This window comes from Notolabrus celidotus, chromosome 18 (genome assembly GCF_009762535.1).
Source record: "Notolabrus celidotus isolate fNotCel1 chromosome 18, fNotCel1.pri, whole genome shotgun sequence".
In the NCBI taxonomy this organism is placed as follows: Eukaryota; Metazoa; Chordata; class Actinopteri; order Labriformes; family Labridae; genus Notolabrus; species Notolabrus celidotus.
In genome coordinates, this window is record NC_048289.1 from 16,921,649 (window position 1) to 16,945,295 (window position 23,647).

Sequence of the window (23,647 nt, forward strand, 5' to 3'; positions counted from 1 at the left end):
AATTCTTCGGTCTTTTTTCAAATGTGGTTTGCACCTTGAACACTCTACCCCTCATCTTCCTCTCATACAGCTCTCCATGGGGCTTTTCATCACCTTGACAGAAACCTGGCATTAGATGGATTTATTCACTTGCTCATGCACAAAGTCGTTTTAGTGATTTTTTTTTTTCCCCAAAAAACTTTAAAAGAGGAGTGCTTTGAGTAGAATAAGTGAGTGCCTACAGGAAGAGTGGCACATATGAATGAGGAAGGAACACATAAGAGAACTTTTAAGGGTGAGCATGAAGTAGACACCTATCAGTGAATAAGTACCTGCATTCAAGAGAAGACTATCTGTGCTATGGGAGCCCTTTTGTTGGATAACTCATACTAACAAGTGTACTTTTGTCAGGGAAATACACCCATGACCTTTGTGGATGAGGAGCAAGTCATTTGCATTTCAATGCAATACATTTTTTATCCTTATTTTCCTTCCTTGGGTGGTTTCCCACATTGAGATTTTAAACCCTGAGTTAACTGAACTTTCAGGCGCTGTGACAGGAAATTGCTCCAACACATTATTTAACTTAGAAAAAATGTGCCAGCTTAATTGATTTCATTTTGATGGTCTGACTTCTGTGCAAATATTGTACATGGAAGTGTTTGTATTGAGTCAAGATTCAACTCAAAAGAGAGGAAATGTTCTTAGAGTATTACTTATCATTTCCAGATTTTTTTTTTGTCGTTCAACTTTTTATTGCATTTTTTCAGTATTTCCTTTTCACCACAAGTTGACAAATTATCTATAAGTTATACAAAACCAACAAAAAGAAAATAGAGAAAGAAAAAAACAACAAAAAACAAACATATAATAATAATAATAAAATAAATAAATACAAAAAATAATAATAAAGATAATAAAGTAGTATTCCTAATTTTGAGGGTGATGTTTAGTGGTTAACATATATAGTATTTCATGTCACAATATTACATTTCATAATGATGTTCATCAGACATAGAATAATTTCCAGATTTGAAAAAAGATGTAGGTTTCATTTAGTTACCTCATGTATCTGTCACTTTAAGTTACAACTCCAACTGTTTACTGTTTCATCCTATTCAATTTTCATTATCAGAGGGGGGGGGAGAGCAGAGTGACAAGAATAGAAAAAGGGAGGCAGATGAGAAGAGACAAGGGGGGGGAGAGACCGAGGGTAGAAAAACAGAGAGAGATGCCCCATAGAGAACAAATGGCTGGTTAGTAATAGATGAGGGGCATCAGCTTACACTGAAGGATAAAAAGGCAGTCAAGCAGGGGATACACATCTGTCACGTGCAGTAACACACACACACACACACACACACACACACACACACACACACACACACACACACACACACACACACACACACACACACACACACACACACACACACACACACACACACACACACACACACACTTATGCCAGCTGGTAGAGTGTGATGTAACTAGTGAGTATTGTTCCATGCCTCATGGGTCTCACTGGATTGATAACCTGAGATGCTCCCTTAGAAAGGCTTTATAAAGGCGATTTAAGTGAAATACTTGCTAACCATCACCTTAACCTTGGATGGTGGTTAAAAGCATTTAAAAGGTTTTGTTCAAACAACTAATGCCACTTTGTTGGAGGGAGATATCTGTCTTTCTTTTTTTGTAAAACTTATAAATAAATAGAGAATTGTTTTCATCTCAACATGACTGGAATGGCTGATCATGACATACACAACCTAGCTAAACATAAAGCATGAAGCAAGGGGGAACCGTTCGTCTGTCTCTCTCCAAAGTTAAAACATATATACCATGGGAGAGGAAGTTCCATGGTGTAACTTCTCTTGAAAAACGATGACTCATTGTGCTGACCCTTTTCTACTTTGCTTTGAAAGTCCTTTGTTTGACAACCATTAATCTTGATCACCTTTTCGTGACTTCCTGGGTTGGAAATCAAAAATGCCATTCAAAAAGTCCTAGTACTTGTAGCAAAGAAAACTAAAAGTATTTAAAAGTGTTCTGCAATATTAATTAGGTGCAGAGTGTTTACAGTATAGATAGAGCATAGACAGTCCTGCAAAGGGTTAGCAAGAAGACCAGGGACTTACTGCAAATTGGAAATTCCAACCAAGGAACAAAACTGTGGCTGTATTTTGTATTGTTTAAAAAATAGGTCTCATATAATGTATATTGAACAGATCATTATGCAAGTTAGAATCCCAAGGGACGTGATCCAAACACACTGGCCACTTCTCTGTGCCCCAGTACATGCCACTGCCTTCCTATCTTAGATTATTTTAACCCACTTTAAATTAAAATTTTAATGTAATTTTTAATATATTTCTAATTTTCCTTTTCTTTTCTGTTTTATCAAATTTGTCATTTTAATTGTGTTCTTTTATGCTTGTCTGAATGTCTCCAATGCTTTTAATGTTTTAATGTAAAGCACATTGAGTTGCCCTCGTGTATGAAATGCGCTATACAAATAAAGCTGCCTTGCCTTGCCTTGCCTACATTTGAGAGGAACAATGCCCTATGATTTGACGGATCAAAATTTGACATTCTTTTGGGAAATCATGGATGACACTTCTGCTACTCTAAAGAGGAGAAGGACCAACAGACTTGTTATCAGTGCACAGTTCAATAAACAACATCTATGACAGTATTTGGATGTATGAGTGTCCATGGCATGGGTAGCACCATTAATGCTGTACATGTTTTAGAGCAACATATGCTTCAATCCAGACTATGCCTCTTTTTGGAAAGACCATGTATATTTCAGCAAGACAGTGCCAAATCACATTCAACACTCTGGCTCTGTAGTTGAAGAGTCCATGTGATAATGCTTGTCTGCAGTCTCAACTTGTCACTCATTAAAACCATGAAAAAAAGAAAAAAATAGACCAAAAACTGTTAAGCAGCTGAAATGTTTAATTAGGCAAGAATGGGACACTTAACTTTCAAAAACTCCAGAAACTGGTTTACTCTGTTTTTTTGGTTGTTTTTTTTTACCTTAACAGTGCTGTTCAAAGAAGACAATATTCTTCAAAATGGTAAAAAAAAAAAAAAAAAAAAAAATCCTTATCTCAACTGTTTTAAAATGTGTTGCTGGAGTCAATTTGAAATTAGCATACATCTTTCAAAAGAAAATTACATTTATAAGTTTCAGCTTTTGATATATTTTCTTTGTAATATTTTCAGTTAAATACAGGGTTGAAAAGATTTATAAACCATCAATCTGTTTTAATCACTATTTAAATTTTGTGTTATTTCGGGTGTAGTTTGAACTTCCTTGCTGAAAGAAAATCATTTCAAAATGCCAGTTTGAATGTTTTGCTTATTAAATGCCAAACCTATTGACAAGTTTCCAAGTAGCAAAAACAAAGGCTGGAGAATTAATGGTTAGCACACTTGACTGTTATCTTACTCAAATAAAACCCTGATACAGTCATCAAACTAAAGTGTAAGAAGTTGAGTGAAGTGGTTTTAGGGTAAGTTTTAATAAACCATGAGCTCAGAAGACATTGTTTTACTTCTTCCCGGTATGGCAAATCGGAAAAAAAATCATTTTCTGCTCTAAGATAAGCTAATTCAAAGCCCTAGGACAGTTCAATCTATATTCGGGAACATTCAATACGGTCTCCCATTGCAAAAAAAACAAGACACAATACCAACGAATCCTGAGATAATCTATGATGGCACACAGCTGTAGTGCTTAATCTTGGAGGGAAGAGTGAGAGGGAGACAGTGTGAGAGAAAGTGTGTGATCATTGTTCCATGAAGTTTATTTTCTAGGTGAGTAGGAATCTGTATTCCAGTCTCCCTGTGGGAATCTTTCCAACTGTCCTCGAGAAACATATGATAATGTTGAACTGTCTGGTGAATGTGGGTGTTCTTGTACTGAGGTATCCTTGCAAGGACAGAGGCATATCAGAGAATCCTTGAATGCTAGTGCTGGTGTTTTTCTCTCTAAATAGAACCACTGTAAGCCTTCAGCTTGGTCTTACAATGTCTTCCCCTTATACTAATACAGCAGGAGTGTTTGATGAATTTGAATGGAGGTGGAAATGCTGTCAGACTTAAGGACACAGACATTTGGTCTGGCCAGGAGTGTAACATTTATTAAAGCTAGCAAAATATAAGCATTCTGTGCACCACTGATGCATGTTCTAAGGCTGTATTTTTCCAACTTGTAACAAAGGCAGTTTAAAGTTTAATGAAAGGGAAAACAGGAAAATCACAAGAGAGGCTAATTTAGGCAGGATGCTACATCTTATGTTGGCCTTGCTTATTTTTTCCTGCTTAGCTTGTCTTCGGAAGAGGATTACTTTGTTGTACTGAGCCAGACCATACCAATACTATACCGGCGGTGGCTTTCATACCATATTCATACAGGTTTGGCCTGCTACTGTCAGAAAAATATCATATTAACTATATTTATCATACTTGTGTTGGGGGGAAACTTAGTGTTGTCAAATACTAGGAAAAAATATCAGTTCCTCTTTACTTCAAATCAACTTCTTGCAATTCATATTTGACGTCACACTCTCCCTTTTGTTGACTTTTCTGTGAAGGGTTTTTTCATGATGTTTTTCCTCTCCTTTTTTCCCCTTCTTTTCATCCTGCCTTGGCTGTTACTTCCTTCCTCATCTTCTCTTCTCTCCTTCCTGATGGGATGTTTCAAATGGCAGATTGGCAGTATGAGGGTAAGACCTTTCGTCTCTTTCTTTCTCCAAACTGTGTGTCCTGTCATTGTGCTGGTTTATTAACCCTTGCTAACCTTATAGAGATAGCTGGTTCGGGGTTACGATTGTTGTTAATGATTGGGGGAGAAGGACATAAATCTGTTGTAATTGTGAAGTCTTTCCTCCCTTAGCTCACCTCCTTGTCTATTACATTTAATTATAATCACACGGTTTCTCGGCTATTTTACGACACATCCATTTCTTCTAGAAGTACACAAAGATTAAACCTGTTAAGATGGATTTAATTGTATTTATGACAGAATTTCTATGCTTTTTTCTCCTTTTTTGTTGTTTTGACTTTCTCCCCTTTTCTACTTGTATTGCCTTGAACTCTAAAAGTGATGTTTCCTTCTGATCATTTTTGTTAGCTAGGACCTGTGTTGTAGCTTTGATGTCCAGGACTGTCTAGGACTCCACTTTCCTTCTATTTTTTATGTTTTCTGCCATGCCTCACACCCCATAAATCAAGATCTTAACACATTTCTCAACTGCACTACAAATGTTAACCTCATATCTTTACACACTGTGCCACTTCAGCTCTTAACTACATCCCAACTGTTTTATGTAACCATTAAATGACTAATAATGTGAAATTAAACCATCTGTATTCTTTACAGCTGGTGTTTTTCAATTCAAGCTTTTCTGAAACTGGATGTTCAGCTGTGATTTTTTTTAAAGAAGGTATTAACTCTAAAGCAACATATTTCTTTGTCATTCTCTCAGAATGTAAACTGTCAAGGTCAGGACCCCCTGCCACCATCGTTGCCATAGATGAAGAAAGCCCTAACGGTAAAGTATTCTGCTGTTTCCTCTTAACTCAATGCTTAAAAGTGGGTTACAAAGTGTTCAGTTTATGAAGTGAACACCTTTCTTTAAAGTTTTCTTAGACAAGACATGTCCTTCTGTTGTGTTTTAAAAAAACACCGTAAGACGATCTTGATCCTCAGCAGATGTCGGTTGGCATGTCATGTAACCTGCACACATTAATATTCATCAGGGTGGAGCTAATTGTGTCATAGTTGGAGTCTGATTCCTGGCCCATATACATAAAGAACTTCTATCTTTAAATTTTAAGGCTGGTTCGCTGAGCTTTCAAATCTGGAGTGGAATGGATTTGTTACTGTCAAATGGGGACATTTTTGAAACAAGTGAAGTGAAAAACATTCAGGTTAAAGGCCAAAATAAACTGAAGTACATCTCCTCAAAATGTGCAGAGTCACCTTGTGTGAAACCAACAGAAACTAGAAGACATCTGTTACACCTGCCTCTCTGAAATTTGAGCTGTATAATGATGAGTGTGGCAGGGCTCAGGGCTATTTCACTGTCAAATCTTGAAGTGCATGAGGGCTATGATGTTGACGTTTCAAGTCCAAAGTCTCACTTTATCTGAGTCAACACATCTGCAGATATTTCTATGGGACTTGCCCCAAAGTTCATGGTAAAAATAGTGACAAGTGAAATATGGTTAACCAGCCCAACTCCTCAAAATGTAAAAAAAAAAACCATAGAGGTCCAGATGAAAAAAAGAAACAAGGCAAATCACCTGTGTGTATAGAGTTCTGGTGTCCTTGTATTATGCCAAACCCCATCGTTTGGGTTCATAAAAACTCCTTAGAAACTAATGGGTGACATCACAGAGACAATGCCCATGTTTCAGTCAATCTGTGGTGACTTCTTGTGAACTGGCAAGTGCTCACTGTTCCCAGCCAAAAACATTGTCCTGTAAACTGCACCATGTGAATCAAAAACTGTTTGTTTTACTCATAAGTTTTTGAACATATCAGGAAAATATTTAACATGGTAACTAAAAAACTGTAGCCATGCTGCTAGAAATATTTGGAGCTTTTGAACATAGCTTATGCTAAGCTAAGCTAAGAAATGTAAACAGATGCAAAGTAGAAAAGCTCTTCTAACCAACAAATAGACATATTTTTTAAAGCTAATGTCTTCTCCAATAGGTAGGAAATTCAAAGTGTCTTGAGATTTGGGGACTGTCTCACAAATATATTTGTCTGTATTTTTGGGTCAAAGTCTAAGTTATTAATTTTTTTTAACGTTTTTTTTAAATAGAAATAATTATTCTAATTTCCAGACCCTGGTGTTAAGTGTCAAGCAGTTGTTTTGCAAATAAATTCCTGAGTTAGACCTCAAAAGATCAGATGATGGACGTTTTTTGACAAGAACACCTAATTTGAATATCTGAGATAAATAGCAACATTTTTCTTCTCTTCTCTCCTGCCACCTCAAATCAACGGACGAAAGAAAAATAAGGCTGCCAGAGTTTTTAGACACCTTTTATCTGAACACCAAAGGAAATATATTCAGTGTATTTTTATTTCCAGAGTTTGCTCAAACTGTTTAAGACCGTCTTAGTTAATTAGCAGCTCCTGGTTTGATGGCTCTGCTATTTAGACTTGCAGAGGACAAACACACAATCCCAGAGTCTCCTGTGGAGTCTGTTTAACTGCAGGCTTCTCTGCGAATATAAAGTTCATTTTTAGAAAGATCAAAGGAGGTTATTCATAAAGGGATCCATTTTAATTGATGAGTTTAATCCCTACTTTGGTCACAAGTAAATTAAGGCTCATGTGAGCCTCGAGGAAGGCCAGTTAATCTTATGGGGGGAGGTGTTAATCTCTGTGTTTAAATCAACCTCTTATCTCCACTCCAAAGATTAATGTTCAGGAACAGAAACTCGTCATGATGTTTGCCATGTCTACTTTTCAATGAGTTTTAAATTATGAGACCTGATCACTGTAATCCTAACTGACATAAAAAGAGATTAGCAAAGCGACACCAGACAGGAAGGGGAGCTGAGCCCCACATTTAAAGCACCCAGCTGGCACGTCTGTATCGGTTGATGGCTTAATGCATCATATTAAGCTAATCATCCTCATACTTCTCCTGTTTTAATTTTTTTCTGGGTTACAACACATTCTTCATTCAGAACAACAGTAATTAAAGGTATAGTGTGTAGGATTAAGTGTAATTTAGCAGAGCAGACTTTGTAGAAATGAAATGTGATAAATGTGTTTGAATATGTAAAATCCCCTGAATACCAAAAAAAATTTCTAGCCAATGAAAAAGCTTCACCAGTCACTTTCATGTGTTATGATTTAGTAAGGAATAATGTATAGAGAACAGGTGGATATGTAAATTAGAGCTCCCCTCTGTGTCGGGATTCTACTCACCCTGTTGGGGATCAAATTTGCATAACCACCTACCTGTTCACTATATGTCAGCCCTGTTAAGTAATACCTGGCTGCCAACTAAAGACATTAACAAGTTGACAGTAATATATATACTAAAAAAACATATCCTTTTAATTCTATAGCTTGAAAAAAATACCCCCTTCAAAACCCACTGTAGCTAATACTTCCATGGCAACAGATTCTTATCAGCTTCCTTGCAGGACATTATATGAAACTTAACATGAACATTAAACTGAACTTTTCAAGTTAAAAACTGAGCTTGCTTTTTTTCGTGAAATTCACATTAAACTGAACATTTCCATACATACATACAAGGTGAACAAGACATCTGGAGGAATATGTATGTTGACATTTCTGTCCTCATTCAGCTTCGCCTCTTCTCAGGGCTTTGCAGTTTACACCATTTTCCTCGTATCCATTAGCTCCTCTGGCCACTCTGACATCTTTGCCCAGTCATTATTTCCCAACTCTCAAGACCAGCCTGAGACAATGTTTTTTTTGCCAGTGTCAACAGGCAGAGGTGAAATATGCCAGACTCCTTCATGCAGATCATGTTGTCCCTGGAGTTACTTTTGACTATTATTACGTATTAGCACTATAATGGGGTTCTGACCAATCAGATTCAAGTATTTAACATAGCTTGGTAATAATTAATAATTTCCCTAAGATAATTTAAGAGTATTCAAAATATGGATCAAATGTTGTCAAACTTAACATGCTCGTTGAAAAGCTTGAAATAAATTCCCTCGGCCCTGAGTACTTTCTGCAGATCATACTCTTAGGCTCCTCTTCTCTTTAGGTGTTTGGCTAGTAGCCTAAGAGATGAAACACAAGGCAAAATAAAGATTGTAAATCCCTTTTTATTCACTTCCATTTAGGCCAATTGAAGTGAACACATAGTGTAAACCAACTCAGTCAGATGTTATTGCATTTTCTTACCTTCCCTCTTTACACATCTGAATTGAGACAACCAAGCAGTAAGAAAATGTAGTTAAGAAATGTGTTAAGGAATGTGTGAAAATCAAACTGAAAAAGACTGGAAATGCTAGGAGAACGGAAGTTTCATTTTCAGTCAAAGCCATTAAGGTTCTTGCATTGATACTATATTTCAGCCACACAGCAGTTAAATATGACTTGATTCAAGTTATGTCTATAACAAGTGTTTGGCCTTGCAGATTGGTTTGGGGAGCTATAATGTTCTACTTTTGTTAAATTGGGTATGTGCATCAAAAACTACTTTTGAAGGGAAGAAATCTTTAGTGTGGTTATTTGCGTGTTGAGTTGTGTTGTCTGCAAATGGATGCTGTTAAAATGATGGCAGCTACAATATAAAAGCTAACATGGCACTATGTGTACATATACATCCATTTGTGAATGACCACATTTTATTGTCTGGCAGTAAAGTAAGCATTGAGAGGTTTTTCCATCTTTGTGCTGATGTGTTTATTTTGTAGATACTTTATGCAGAAGTGTGTGTTTGTGCCTCTTTGTGCAGTTATCGGACTACCAGGGCTATGAGGAATAATTTAGTGTCTGAATGGTTCGTATGCATAATGCTATGTATTGCTGTGTGGCTGTGAAATAGTTATACAGATAGTTTTCTGTGGGGTGATTATCTTGGGTTGTGGTTGGCAAATGGGAGAGAGACTTGTGGACAGAAAAGAGATGGAGAGAGTAGAAGAGGTGGAGGAGGAGAGACAGCACAGGATACAAGTCAGAGAATTACACCTCAAGGAAATGTCATAGAAGTTGTTAATACTGACATTAGGGAGGTGGAGAAGTGATCAGAATGGTTGTGAAGCTGCTGGAATAGCTGCACATATTCACTCAAAGGATGATGTACACATTTAGCAACCAGGCATAAGTGTGTAACCTTTGGCAAAATTGCAGAACATATGCAATAACATCTTTCTAATGCATTACATTGGATATGCATCATGTTCCACGTTTCATCTGCATGAAATGTTGCATGTAATGGTGTGCAATAATGTTGCTGCTGTAATATTATTAGTATACACTTTTGAATTGTCCTCAGCCTCACCAATCATGCCTGGATATTGCTACGGCAGTCCCAAAGCAGAAACAATAATTGTCATTCCACATAGAAAGAGATGCGTATCATATGCAAATTATATGAGCTACAGGGTTTTCCACTGAAGTATCTTGAGATTTACAGTACACATAAGGGTGCAAGGCATTTTAAGACAAATCAATTTTCTGGTATATACGTGTAATGCTACTAATTATTTGCTTTCTTTCAATACAGTTACTTCATTTTTTTTGGTCTATAAAAAGTAGTTTTAATCCCAGCCAGCATTTACTGAAAATATTTTGGTGGGTGTGCTGCAGAAAGGTTGTCCAGTTATTTTAACGTGAAATTACAGTAGCTGCAGGTAATTTATCCCCCTAGCTAACACACCCTTTGGATTCAGACCTTCACTTGTAGTACCGCTAGCTGTGCAGCGGAGAAATAATCTCTCAATAAAAGTTTATGAATATTTGAATGTGTTATAAAATAGTGAATTTGCTTTGTAGTCAGTGAGGCCCAGCCTTCACAAAAACGGTATCACTGAGCCCATCATACCTGGACCACTTCCATTGTCATGTCTCGGTTTGCACATTGTTTTATTAGCAGTGCGTTTTCGCTGTTTCAAGGTTCAAGGTTTATTTATTATCCGCGGGGGGTGGCACGGGTCAGCCACGATGGACCAGGCCTTGCTGAGGGTCCTGGCTCGGTGAAGGCTTGACATGTTAGGCAGGGATGTGCCCACAACCCTGCTGCATATCTTCACAATAGCCTGCAGTCTATTTTTATTATCACATCTTCATAAAAGTTGTGTCAACATTAAAAACCTTGAGCTTCCACTGAAAGTACTTTCTTTGGTGGGCCTTTTTACAGACAGCGTCGACCTGATGATCGAATGTCAGTTTGTCATCAATAAAAGTGCCAAGATATTTAAGCCTGTTCACAATGTCCACTTCTAGATCAACACTAAAAACAGGGGGTTTCATTTGTTTTCGACCTTTGTATCCATTTATGAATGCGATTGGTTTCTGAATTTGCAGTACAACTCTTCTAATGGAGATCGTCCAGGCCATTGTTGATTGGTGAGCTTTTTTATGTCACAGTTACTTCTAGATATAACCAAAACCTTCTGAAGCAGTAGTGCACAATTCTGCTCTGACTACAAACCAAAACCAGAACTCTTAGAGCTTACAATCTTTTCCCTCACCCAGATTCTGTTGTCATATGCAGACTCTATTTATGGAGATTTGAAAAACCCCCAAACTCCCAGTAAGAGCAATCAGGTATCCTGAAGTCATAAACATGCCTGACTTTGTGCATCAGTCTCAATTCTTGTTCTTTAAAGGGTATCTTTTATTGAGCAAGTTAGCTGTGCAGCAGAAGTTAAATTGGCTATCTGGTTTATGAGAGCCATCTTTGTGATTCAGGCTTAAGGCTCAACAAACCTCATTAAGCCACAAGTCTTGCTTTGCATTTTTTACCCACCATGTCCCTACAATTAAAACTCTGTAAAATTGTCCACATACTTAATTTTATACATATATTCATACACACTATCATTCCAATGTTGTTTTGCAGTCAGATTGAACCAAAATAGTTATTCTGCAGGGCCAGGAGAGCAGAACTGAGAGCAGAAAGTTGCTTTAATGTAGAGCTGTGGGGAAAATACAGCTTTGATTACAGCTTCTTTAATTTAAGCTGATTTTCCCTCAGAATGACCTCTGCTCTGATAATGAATGAATTTCTTTGATTAAATTATATCAGGGCAAATGGTAGAAGCACTAAAAATGTGTCAATGCCTTTACTTTGCTGGTATCCACCTTGAATCTGTTCCTCCTCTGCCCCACTAAGAGCCAAAGTAGCAGGCGGATGTGATGATTACTTTTCAGTCCATGGCTCGAACCTTAAGCTAATGTCCTGTAAAAATTCTATTAATGCGCCGCTCCTTTTCTCTCTATTTTCTCCTAACATTCTCTTTACTCTTTATTTCTACCAGCCTCTCATTCAACCCAATCTTTCTTACCTCAATTTCCTCTGCTATCTATTTCATTTCTCTTGCCCCCTAATTGCTCTTTGTACTTCCTCCTTATTCTTGGACGGCTCTCTCTTTTTGCCCTCAGCGTCGTCTGCTGCACACACACTCACAGGTTCCTACAGCTTTGCCTGCTCTCCTTAACACACGGGTCAATTTAATCAGGTGCTGCTGGGTACGGTATTTGGTCACACATCGTATGAAGTGAGGTCACTAGGAAAAAAGCTCATTTATATTAGACGGTGGAGGAATTAAATTAGAAACAGTCACACAGGCTTTCGGCATTATCTGTCTCTATCTTCTTCCCCCTCTACTTGTTTTTTTTCCTTCAACATTTTGCAAGATAGATGCAGAAAAGGCAGATAGCAAGAGGACAGCAAGGAATAAAAATGATTTAATTAATTCCATTTTCACTCCCATGTCTCATACAAAGAAACCAATTTCATTAAATTTACCCAATTATTTAACATCAGCATATCACAGTGGGGCGTCTAACCCGGTTTCCATGGGAGCACAGAATGTTATGACCTAATTTTACGTCTGTCAGATCAGATATGTGATTGTTCAGTGCAGTCTGTGGGTTTATGATGTTGTACCTGTGTGGCTTGTGTTCACATTAAGGGGCAGTATGATTTCTCATTTTCTCATATGAACACAACACTCAGAAACAAAAAACAACACTGCTGGCCTTCTCAACTTTTTAGACTCTTGTCCTTTCTTATTTCAGTCAGTGTATTACAATGATATACTGATCTTTGTTGTTTCTTGGTTATAAGGTAGATGCTAAGTGACATATTACAATCATTGCAGAAATCAGAAAGCATATTAACTGAACAAAAATGGTTAGTCAATGCTTCAATGTTGTATTCATATAAAGTTGGATCCAAATTTAAACAGCCTTGACCAAATGTAATACTCATTGCCTAGAAAGGTAACTGCTTATAACAAATTCTATTGAAGCACACAAGGGTAAACACACTGACAAGGTAAAACAGATTTCCAATAGAAACAGGCTGAGAATTCAGAAATAGTGCAAATTGAAAGACACATTCAAAGTCCAAAATACATATATCTCCAGGAGGATAATTCAAATCGAAAAATATATATGTGATGCAAATAAAAATAATGCAAAATCAACAAGAAAAACCCCCAAACAAATGCAAAATTAGTTGCATCAAGGAAGTTATCCAGGCCTTTAGGGTATGCTACATGAAATGCAATTTAATAGAACACAATTAATTTTCAGAACAATTTGCCAAGGGTTAGTCTATCGATGGGCGGGCAAAGTGGGTTGCACTCAAGCGGCAACCTCCGGTCTAAAAATATGAGTCAAATGCAGAAGTGTTAAGAACTGCAGTTCATCGAGGATCAGCTTGAGGCTGGCTCCGGAAGAACCGTAAACCACATATACACCAATTAAAAAAAGCCGATCTTTACAGCAGAAATAAACATGTTTACAGCCTGGTACAAAAGACGAGCGTAGTCTGGATAGCTCATTTCTCGACTGGCACACACTGTACAGGGGATTAATTTTTTTCTAACGTGGCAATTTCAAAGATATTAAGATTACAAGTCTTCCAATGAGAGGCACAGCTGACTTGATTGACAGGCGGGAACACTGTAGCTGTTGACTAGGAGGCTCAAAGCCCACCTCTTTACGTCACAATCGCTCGACAGCAGCAATATGGCTGCCGCCGACGATTGGCCTCAAACGGATACTACGTCCATATTTTATACAGTCTCTGGTTGCACCATCCATGGTGGGTTGCACCCTGTGGTATTGAAAAACGAAGCCAATGTAGAAGTGCAAAAAACTGCAGTTCCTTGAGTTTCTCCAGAAGCTCTATTAACACCCATGTTACAAAGCCCGTTTTTCTACAAAATCAAACATGATTACAGCCCTGAACAAAATGAATGTTTGGTCTGAAAAGCTTTCTTCTTTTTTGGTTCATTCATACACACTGGGGTCAGTTTGTTTTGGTACCTCATGTTTTGATTAAATATATTTGCATAGTTAGGGGCATGGCTGGTTTAATTGGCAGACACATTGTAACTGTTTGCCAGGAGGCCAAAGGTCCGCCTCAGTTCCACCTCTTTGCTGGTGCCTAGCTTGAGTGAAGGTTAAGTTGAGTCAACGTTTCCAATATGGATGCCACCACCTTTGGGCTTCAAAACACCTCTTCAGAGATGTGCAGGTTCATGAAGAGACCTCTCTTATTTTGGCTTCATGTGTTCTTTTATACGGTCAGCAACACAAAATAGCTCTAACATAGACGCAGCTCATTGTGGCATAAACAGACCCAACCTGTCCTTTGGGTATTGATTTTAGAAGAACAAGAAAAGTTACACTTCTCATCAGTTCTGCGCAGACCACTGGCTACTCTTTTTCCCATTCTAATGAATATCAAACAATGGAGTTTACTGTACAAGAAATGTACAAAACGTGGAACAGCAACAGCGAGACATTCTCAAAGTCATGTAGACATTCACTTAAATCAATGCGTAATGCTCCTATAAACCTCTTAACACTAACAAGTGTCTTATAAATCTCTGATAGTCCAATGAACCACATTAATGATACCTTTATTAACACAGTAAGTTATTCATTTGTCTGTTTTGCCCTCATTGTGAGCCAGCTGTAGAGAAAAAAACATAATAAACACTTGTCTAGTATTATGATAAAACATAATTAGCACCAAATAAAGAGTTATAATGGCCTCATTGCCTTTTGGTAAAACTGTACCTGTAATTCTTGGCCTTTTTGCAGCCTTTTGGCTCGACTTACACTCTAGTTTTTGTATATTTGTGTTATTATTTTGCACATAAGCACATACTAATTTATGTCCTCCGCTAAAAGCTTGCATTGTCTAATAATGTGCTGAAGGATAGTTCTGTGCTCACACACGCACACAATGGATTTTTTTGTTCAATAAATAATGCAGTGTGTTGGGCTGGGTAATAGGTCTCCTCTGATTTGGAGCCATACAAAGTCAAGCGATTGCATTTTCTGCTTTTCTTTTGTTTCTTTTTCTTTTGTCATGTGTTTAATACACCTTTTCAGTTGGAGTATTTACCACTTTACTTAAAAATAACCCTCAACAGGTAATAGCAGTGTAATATACAATGTAAAACCATACATTTGTTTGTGATACTCACTTAAGTGCAGCCCACAGAGTCAGACTTTTGGCCTGCATGTGTGGGAGTTATAATATGAGAAAAAATGCAAATAATGAAAAAGGAGGTTTTCCTTTTTTCACTAAGACTGTCAATCATCACTAAGGTCAAAGATCTTCTATTGAACAAAGATGTTTATCTGTTAGCCTTCTCTCCCTTCTTGTGAGGGTAACCTCTCGCTCTTCTCTGATATATTTTTCCTATTCTTTATTTTGATTGAAAGATAATATGCATTCCTTCAGAAAAAATATACACCTGACAGTTTCCATTCACATCAGTAATTTTCTCACTGTTGATATCTCTCTCTCTCTCTCTCTCTCTCTCTCTCTCTCTCTCTCTCTCTCTCTCTCTCTCTCTCTCTCTCTCTCTCTCAATATTCCTCTCATTCCCAAATCAATTCACCGCCCACAGTTGACTGAGAGTTAAATGAATCAAGTTGTATTCCAGCCCTACCATCTGGCGTATTATAATGTTTACTTTTTGCCTGTTTTTTCAAGGTTTCAGGTGAGAAATCATGCAGATGAATTGCTAAAATCATTACAACTTTTACTTTTCATCCCAGAAGGCTGTGTCCTTCTCTTTCTGTGAAATGCTGATTTTATTATGTGTTCCACTTGGTCTGAAGTATTCCTGCCACTAGTATCAAGAGGGCAAACAAAAAATAAACATCCTTTTTCTAGTCAGCCCTAATTTAATTTCCATGACTTCCACAGCCTTCTAACTCTCTATTTTGTTTGCTCACTCTTTCATTTCATTACCTTTGACCTTACTACTGCCTGAATAGAATTTTAAGATTCTAGCGATTCATCAAGGACACCAAAAAATTGACTCTGTGTCTTTCTCTAACTGTTTTATTATTCTTGTGTTTCTAGGAACTTTATTGGTAGAAACCATGCAGATAAATGGCATGGCAGAGGGTCCGGATCGTACCATCTCTTTGTCTCTAAGGGATAACCACGACTATTGGGTGATACTGGACCCTTCCAAACAAGCTCTGTACCTCAACAGCACAGGCCGGGTTCTGGATCGAGATGTAAGTTAAAAAAAAAAAGAAAGAAAAGAAGATGTAAATCAACGCTACCAAGTTCTGTGCTTAATTTTATTAGTTTGGTTTCTCAACATCTGATAGATAGACAGGGACTTGCTTGGAGATACTTTTGCCAACCTTCAGCAACCCTGATAATGTGAAAGTAAAAAAGCCTCTGCATTGTTCCTAAGACTGGGAAAATACAGCTTCTACAAGGCAATTTGTAATATGTCCTGTGGTGATGTAATTACAGGAGTGATTAGCGTAGGCATCCATACAAAACTGCTCCCACTCCTCAAGCAGCTCCGCTCAAAACTTTTTTGTTTTTTCTTCAATGTTGCAGAGTCAAGTTGTTCAAAGTTACTGCTAACGAAATAAGACAACTGCCATGTTGATGGTTGCAAAAAACCAACATAAATATATATATTCTGTCCCAGCACCAAAGGACCAAAAGAAAAGTGTGGTTGCATTTTATTTTTCACAACAAGCTGCTAGCTACAGTTGGTGCTAATTTGTTCATGCCAACCACTTCACCTCAGACTGCCTCAACAACTAGGACCAACCAGATAAAGTTGCACTCAAATAGCAAGAAAGTAGGTATAACAGTCACATTTTGAAACACCCTTAAGAAACATGCTGTTGTAACCGCAGCTGCAACACTTTAACACTTCCCTCCTCCAGACTCTTGATCATATGTGTAGTGAACGAGCGTTGGTTCTTCTGGAGCGCTCGCCACGTTTGTTTTGGTGTTTTTCCACCTCTGCATCTGTTTGCACCGGTCTTTACCCTCCCCTCAGACAATCAGCCCAGTGCCTCATTATCACAGCATCTCTGCCCACTCAGATCACTGCATGTATAATGGGGTGACAAACTGAGCTGCATATCCTCTACAGAGGCTAAGTTTGTGATGTTTTACTCAACTGAAATCAAAACATTGTACAGGAGACAACTAGGGCATGTTGCAGACAGCTAAAAATGAACGTTATATTAGACCTTTAATTACCTTTTTTTTAAGACTGAGAGCATAGTTACATCACTGTTGTTACAGAAGAAAAACAACTATTTTCTCTTGTCTTTTTTTTGTTTTAAATTTGACCACAGGTGGATGAAAATTGCAGAATCACATTTTTACAGCTGCAAGCATTTGCTGTCGTAAGACTCTCGGTTTCAGTTCCATTTGAAGCGGAAAACAACCATCCTCCTGCTGTTAGCTTTGTAAAACAAGCCGACAGATGATTTCAAACTTTCATTTGGTACAAAAAAGGAGCATGGAAAGAGGCCGGCAGTCTTCTGTGTCATATTTTGATGTATTTTGTTTCATTTGCTGGTTAATTATTTATCACTACCACATAATTGTAGCTTTTAAACAAACATTAATCCTGATGTTTCCTTTTTTTTGCAGCCACCATCCTATATCCAGTCTATTGTGGTTCAGGTTCAGTGCACCAATGAGCTGGTTGGCACGGTGATTTTACACGAAGTCCGCATTGTTGTTCGAGACCGCAATGACAACGCGCCACATTTCCAACAGCCGAGATACTACGTTGCTGTCAGTGAGGTAAAAACACAAGCAAACACACATATTACTTTCAAAACTTCTGCTCCTTCTTTGTCTCACAGAGATTTAGTGGAGTAAAGCAAAACTAGTCCAGAGAGCTCTTTTTTCTGGAAATACTTAAAGGTTTCTCACCTAAATCAAGGGCCACTTATTACACTTATCCTGCCATGCTGCTGTCTATCATAATGGCAGGTACATGACTCAGGGGTCTGAGACCAGTGACCAGAGAGATGAGAGAGAGTGAAAGGGGAAGAGAGAGGGAGAGAGAGTTACAGTCCTGCAAGTCCAGCAGAAGTACAATAGATCAGTTGCAGTACAGAGATTTCAAACGCTGCTCTGGGGTTCATGTTTTGTGCCAGCACTTCCAGAGTTAGAGGCAGCATCATCCCAACAGAAAATGTAGCTTGGCACAGACGCATGCTGAAATGTGTTTTAAATAAACTAACAGACAGTAATGTGTATACCATTTTGCTGTCAGACTAAAGCTGAAGGGCAAGGAAAAAGCAGAGTTTTCGGGAAAGCATCTAAATCTGTTTTTCAGAAGCTTTAAGACGCCAATCCCACAGTTAGTGTGTCCTCCAGAGTCTGGGGGGGGCAGAGAATTTAACTAGAGGAGGTTCAAACTGAAACTGGACAAGGATACATGTAGCCTGCTGCCAACACCGACCCAGGCGGACCCAGTAGAATATCTCATTATGCAGTCTTCCACAGCCTGTCCAACTCAATCTGTCTTCTCAACCTCCCTCTTTCCCTTTCTCTCTCTAGGCCTCTGTTGGTCCTCTGTTTTTGTAGCCCCCCCCTCCTCCTCCCTGTCCCTGCGCTCACCACTCCCAGCTCTTCATTATGTCACCTTTTCTCAACCTCGCCACCTTTCCTCTGCCACTCGCTGTATATTTCTGGTTGTCTTTCCTCCTCTGCCACCTCTTAGAGCTCTCAGGTCTCTCATTACTCCTGCTAAAATAAACCCTCCATTTCCTTCGACGACAGCCGCACAATTTAGGAGGTGCATCGTAAAAAACACTAAAATATGCTCCCTGTGCCAGGCCAAGGTAATGTGGTGGCAATATTATTTTGAAAATAAACAAATTAATACTAATGTCGGTCATTTGAGTGCAGGTCTGGTCAGAGGCAGACAGCAGTTATCTTGCCTCCAGAACTCCATTCACTTAATGCAGTGAATTTAATATTGTCTTATCCTGGCTTTGTCTACATTAAACCACCTTTTATTTGTCTATCACTAGCAGTAATTGAGTTCAAGACAGTGAGGCAGATAGAGAAGGAGTTATTCATTACAGCGTCTAGGACACAATTTATGACTTCACAGTGAGTTTTTGGGTACAAGGTGATCCTTGTGGCTGATTTCATGAGCTGGCACCGGTGCCAGAGTCTGAGGAGTTTGTTTCATTACAGCTTTCCAAAAGTGGCAAAGTGACAGCGAGACAAGTTCTGAAAACCATTGTTGGATCAGTGGGAAGCAGAGATAACACTGTTGAGAGAAATGATGCAACAAATCATTGGTGCAGCGGCTAAATTAAACTTAATCTCATGTTTCTTGTGCCGTTTGGAGATTAAACTTCTGTTTTGACACAATCACAGAATTGCTGCATGGTTATTTATGGCTGGCAAAGTTATCGCTTTTAGGTGCTGTGGCAGGGGCTCAACTTTTGGTCTCGAGTTTTCTCTTTAAGAATCAGAATAGACATCTTAATTTTGAATATTTCGCTTGTCTTTTTCATACTAGAAGGTGATTAATCTTGACCAGCCTACTTTAATGTCACTTGCTGATTGAGTGGATCTCTACTTTCTATAGAATAACCAAGCGGCAACCTCCGGTATAAGAATATGAGTCCAATGTGGAAGTGCTAAAAACTGCAGTTCATCGAGGATCCGCTTGAGGCTGGCTCCGGAAGTACCAGAAGTCTCGTACACATGAATTGGAAAAAGGCGATCTTTACAGCAGAAATAAACATGTTTACAGCCTGGTACAAAAGACGAGTGTAGTCTGGATAGCTCATTTCTCGATCGGCACACACTGTGAGGAGGGTGAATTTTTTTCTAACGCGGCAATTTCGAAGATATTGAGATTACGAGTCTTCCAATGAGAGGCACAGCTGACTGCAGGAACACTGTAGCTGTTGGCTAGGAGGCTCAAACTCCGCCTCCTTACGTCACACTGGCTTGACAGCAGCAATATGGCTGCTGACAACGATTGGACTCAAGCAGCTCTTCAGAAACAGATTGGTGACGTCACGGATACTGCGTCCATATTTTATACAGTCTATGAGAATAACACATGGGAAACTACAGCTGTAACAAAAACTTCAGTGTATTTTAACTGTTTGTTTAAGCTTCAGTTTTACAATTGGCTCCAAAGGCTTTTCATGTGATAGATGCTAGCTGTCTGCAAAATATTGGTTAGCAAAAAAAGAGGCCAAATCTTTTTTATTGTTAATTATAGATTAGCATTTTATTCTAAGTATGTGAAGCTTTTTAGTGTGCACATATTACAACAAGTTTTAGTGTTGTTCCAGTTATTTCTGTCAAATTTTGCACATAAGCTTATGTTATAGGAACTGTTGCTAATGTAGCTAGCATGGCAAAAGGTAGCCAAGCAGCTATGTTGTTAGTATCTTTCAAGCAAATTTTATTCTTAGTAGTGGTTAGCTACAAACTAGCTAACATGCACAAACTTGGGACAAAAATCGAGAACTATTATTTCTAATACATCATCATGGACAGGTTGAATTTCTTAATTTAAATAACAACTGGTTAATAACAACTACTGAACAAACATTTGATAGCTTAATTATAAAATGCTTTTGAGCTGCGACTGACACAGTATACTCATCTAGTTTTGGCTACAAGTCAGATTTTTGGGAAAAATTGTAATCTCTTATAACACAGGATCAGAACTCTGTTACATCGGTTGGCTTCAAGGAAGCCCACGGATAAATCAAGGAAAACAATATCAGGACATTTCACAGTGAAACTAAGTGAACCATACTGAACATGAATGAACACATTGTGGCAGATGGGATGGAAGATTTGTAGTGAGTTGATGAATTGAGTTGATGAATTGGGTTAATTTTACTTCTATATTTTGGGTCATTTATGTAATCTGTCTAGACAATGACTCTTTTTTTTGGGTCCAGTCTTTTTTTTCCACGCACTGTTTTATTTTTCTAAAATCAATGATCAAAATAAATGTAGAAATTCACACTTTCTTTTAGTTGTATGAGTCAAGAAAATTCCTTCTGTACTACAGGCTACCTGATTTTCTATCTCCGTATGCCCTGCTTTAATCTGAAATTTCAATTTGATAAAGGCAATGAGGTGTAGCAAACATTCACAGCGGACAGGGACACACAAACAGACAATAAGTTAGATAAGCCATGCTGCCTGTGTTTTTATTTTCAGACCAAATGAAATCCACAAACAGCTGCAAGCTGATCTTTCTTCTCAAGCCCCATTTGAGCACAATAAACATAAAACTGCAAGTCATTTTCTGTTTGTTTTGTCAAGACGGTGGGGTATCAAGATCCCTTATGGCCAGACTCATGCAAAGAGTTTTTCAATGTCTCCCTCCCTCGTCTCTGCCTCATACAGTCAGAAGATGTTATGCATGACACTCTCAGGAAGACAAAACAAAACAATACAGGATAGATGCTGTTTGATGTCAGCAGTACAGAGCGTAAAAGCTGTAAAGTGTTTGACATCATGTACTGTGAGCCTACAAACAAAGAAACTGAAACACTCTGTTTTTTCTGTTTCAGCTGACGCCGGTAGGAACCACCATTTTCTCTGGCTTCTGGGGGAACAATGGGGCAAAGGACATTGATGACGGTCCCAACGGACAGATAGAGTACACCATCCAGTACAACCCAAAAGACCCGGTAGGTTATCCATCTGTCTGCTAAACCAGGTTATAAACTCACAAAATAATAATTTGGTTTAGGGCAATGGTAGTACATCGGAATTAGTAATTGAGAGTCCAGATTAAGCTAAAAGCAGGGCATATAATTTGTGAAGAATGAAGAACACAGCAGGATTTGGGCCAGACACATCTCCAGGGCTCTGGTGTCTGATAAAAGAAAAGTTGGTGTGCACTATGCTTTCCCTTTTTGCAGCAATTACCCCTAGTTCTACAGAAAATAACAAAATTGATTGTTTGAATGCTGTTTTACCAAGTATCCTTTCTTTAAAGTTAGTAGACTGTCACAATGTTAACCTACATCTGTTCTAATCAAGCTATCAAGTTCAGAAAAACTGTACAAAGTTAGCAAGTTAGCTCTTTTAAGCTTCGACAACAAATGTCATGTTTTTCTAATTGAATATTTAACTTCTTCAGTAAATTAACACTGTACATAGTCAAATAGTAAATTATCTTTTCTATGTTAAACTTCAAAAGGCTGAAAATGCTACCTGTTAGCTAACTATCTAGCTGAGCAAGCTAATGAGTCCTTTTCTGTCTTGCTAAACTACAGATGAAGAAACAGTGTAATGATTTAAGCAACAGGTAATTTAAGAAGGTTTCTTCAGTGTTTTTTATTTAGTTACATTTTTCATAAGATAAATTCACACAACTTCTGTGTAGAATTGAAATGACAGCAAAAGCCCTCTAGCCAAGGGGGGCTGAGTAACAATAATTATACTGGCTCATCTTTGACACAAGCCACTTTAGCTACTGCAGCTATTTAGCATGAGCATTGGTTGATTTGACACAACTTTGGGATTTCATTGTTCAAGCTAATGTGCTATCTGTTTTAGTTTATTAGTTTATTTGACAGGGACCATGCACAACACAACTGCAGAGCCAGAGTTATTTAAATGAGCTAATCCACATCTGTGGTCCCTGGGCAGAAAGATCTAAGAACACACAAAACAAACAATATAAAAAGAAGACAGACATCCATCCATCCATCCATTATCTTGACCGCATATCCCGTTAGGGGTCACAGGATGCTGGAGCCTATCCCAGCTGGCTTCGGGCCGAAGGCAGGGTACACCCTGGACAGGTCGCCAACCTATCACAGGGCTTAAAAAAAAACATTAAAACAATTAAAACAATACAAAACTTCAAAACAGTAAGTCACATTAAATTAAATTGTAACAGAAATAATGTGATAAAACATTTTTAATACAAAAACAATAAATACTTCTGTAGTTTAATGAAAAAGTAGTGGTTCATATAGATATATGAAAAATTATTTTCTTATTTTTTGCTTTACTTTGTCCTGGTCATTTGTTTGGTATTTAACAATCAATATTCAATTTGGGTTGATACAAGGTCATTGGTGTTGTTTTGTAAAACAGTACATTCCTATTGACTCCCTCTAAATTGTGTTTCAATAGGACTTGACATATAGGAGTTCTAAGTTTTTTGTAACTCAGTAAAATATTGAATTCATATTCTTGGCAGACTGATGAAGTAATGTAGTCATTTCCACCTCCATGCTCAAACTGCTGTATTTTTTATAGTCCTCTCACCAATAAAACCATTGAAAACTATCCAAAAGGGAGGGTGAACTGTTGATCCACAAACCAACTCACCGTTTTTGTGGTTGTATTATATTTGTGTGTGTGTGTGTGTGTGTGTGTGTGTGTGTGTGTGTGTGTGTGTGTGTGTGTGTGTGTGTGTGTGTTTCAGACAACAAACAGAACCTTTGACATCCCCCTGACACTGTTTGGCTCAGTAGTTCTCCGAGAAAGACTCAACTATGAGGAAATAACACGGTATCTGGTCATCATACAGGCAAATGTAAGTGGATTTTTTTTCTTTTAAATCTGTGTGCTTGTCTGCCTGCTCTTTCCCCTGCAGACCAATGTGACATAACCTTATATGTGATGTTGATATGAAAAGATAA

The 23,647-nt window shown here is 38.1% G+C and overlaps 1 protein-coding gene across 8 annotated transcripts in view; it reads left to right on the forward strand.

Annotated features, from left to right (window-relative positions):
* The window catches only part of LOC117829876 (protocadherin-15-like), a 245,906-nt gene that overhangs the window by 64,144 nt on the left and 158,115 nt on the right, over nt 1-23,647 (forward strand). For 7 of the 8 annotated variants that reach the window (XM_034707604.1, XM_034707609.1, XM_034707610.1 and 4 more), the window contains exons 4-9: nt 4,701-4,715; nt 5,478-5,543; nt 16,071-16,231; nt 17,628-17,783; nt 21,557-21,676; nt 23,431-23,541. In XM_034707604.1, coding sequence (XP_034563495.1) covers nt 4,701-4,715; nt 5,478-5,543; nt 16,071-16,231; nt 17,628-17,783; nt 21,557-21,676; nt 23,431-23,541 — 629 coding nt within the window. The remainder of the gene's footprint in view (nt 1-4,700; nt 4,716-5,477; nt 5,544-16,070; nt 16,232-17,627; nt 17,784-21,556; nt 21,677-23,430; nt 23,542-23,647) is intronic. The other variant, XM_034707606.1, reaches the window with a different exon arrangement.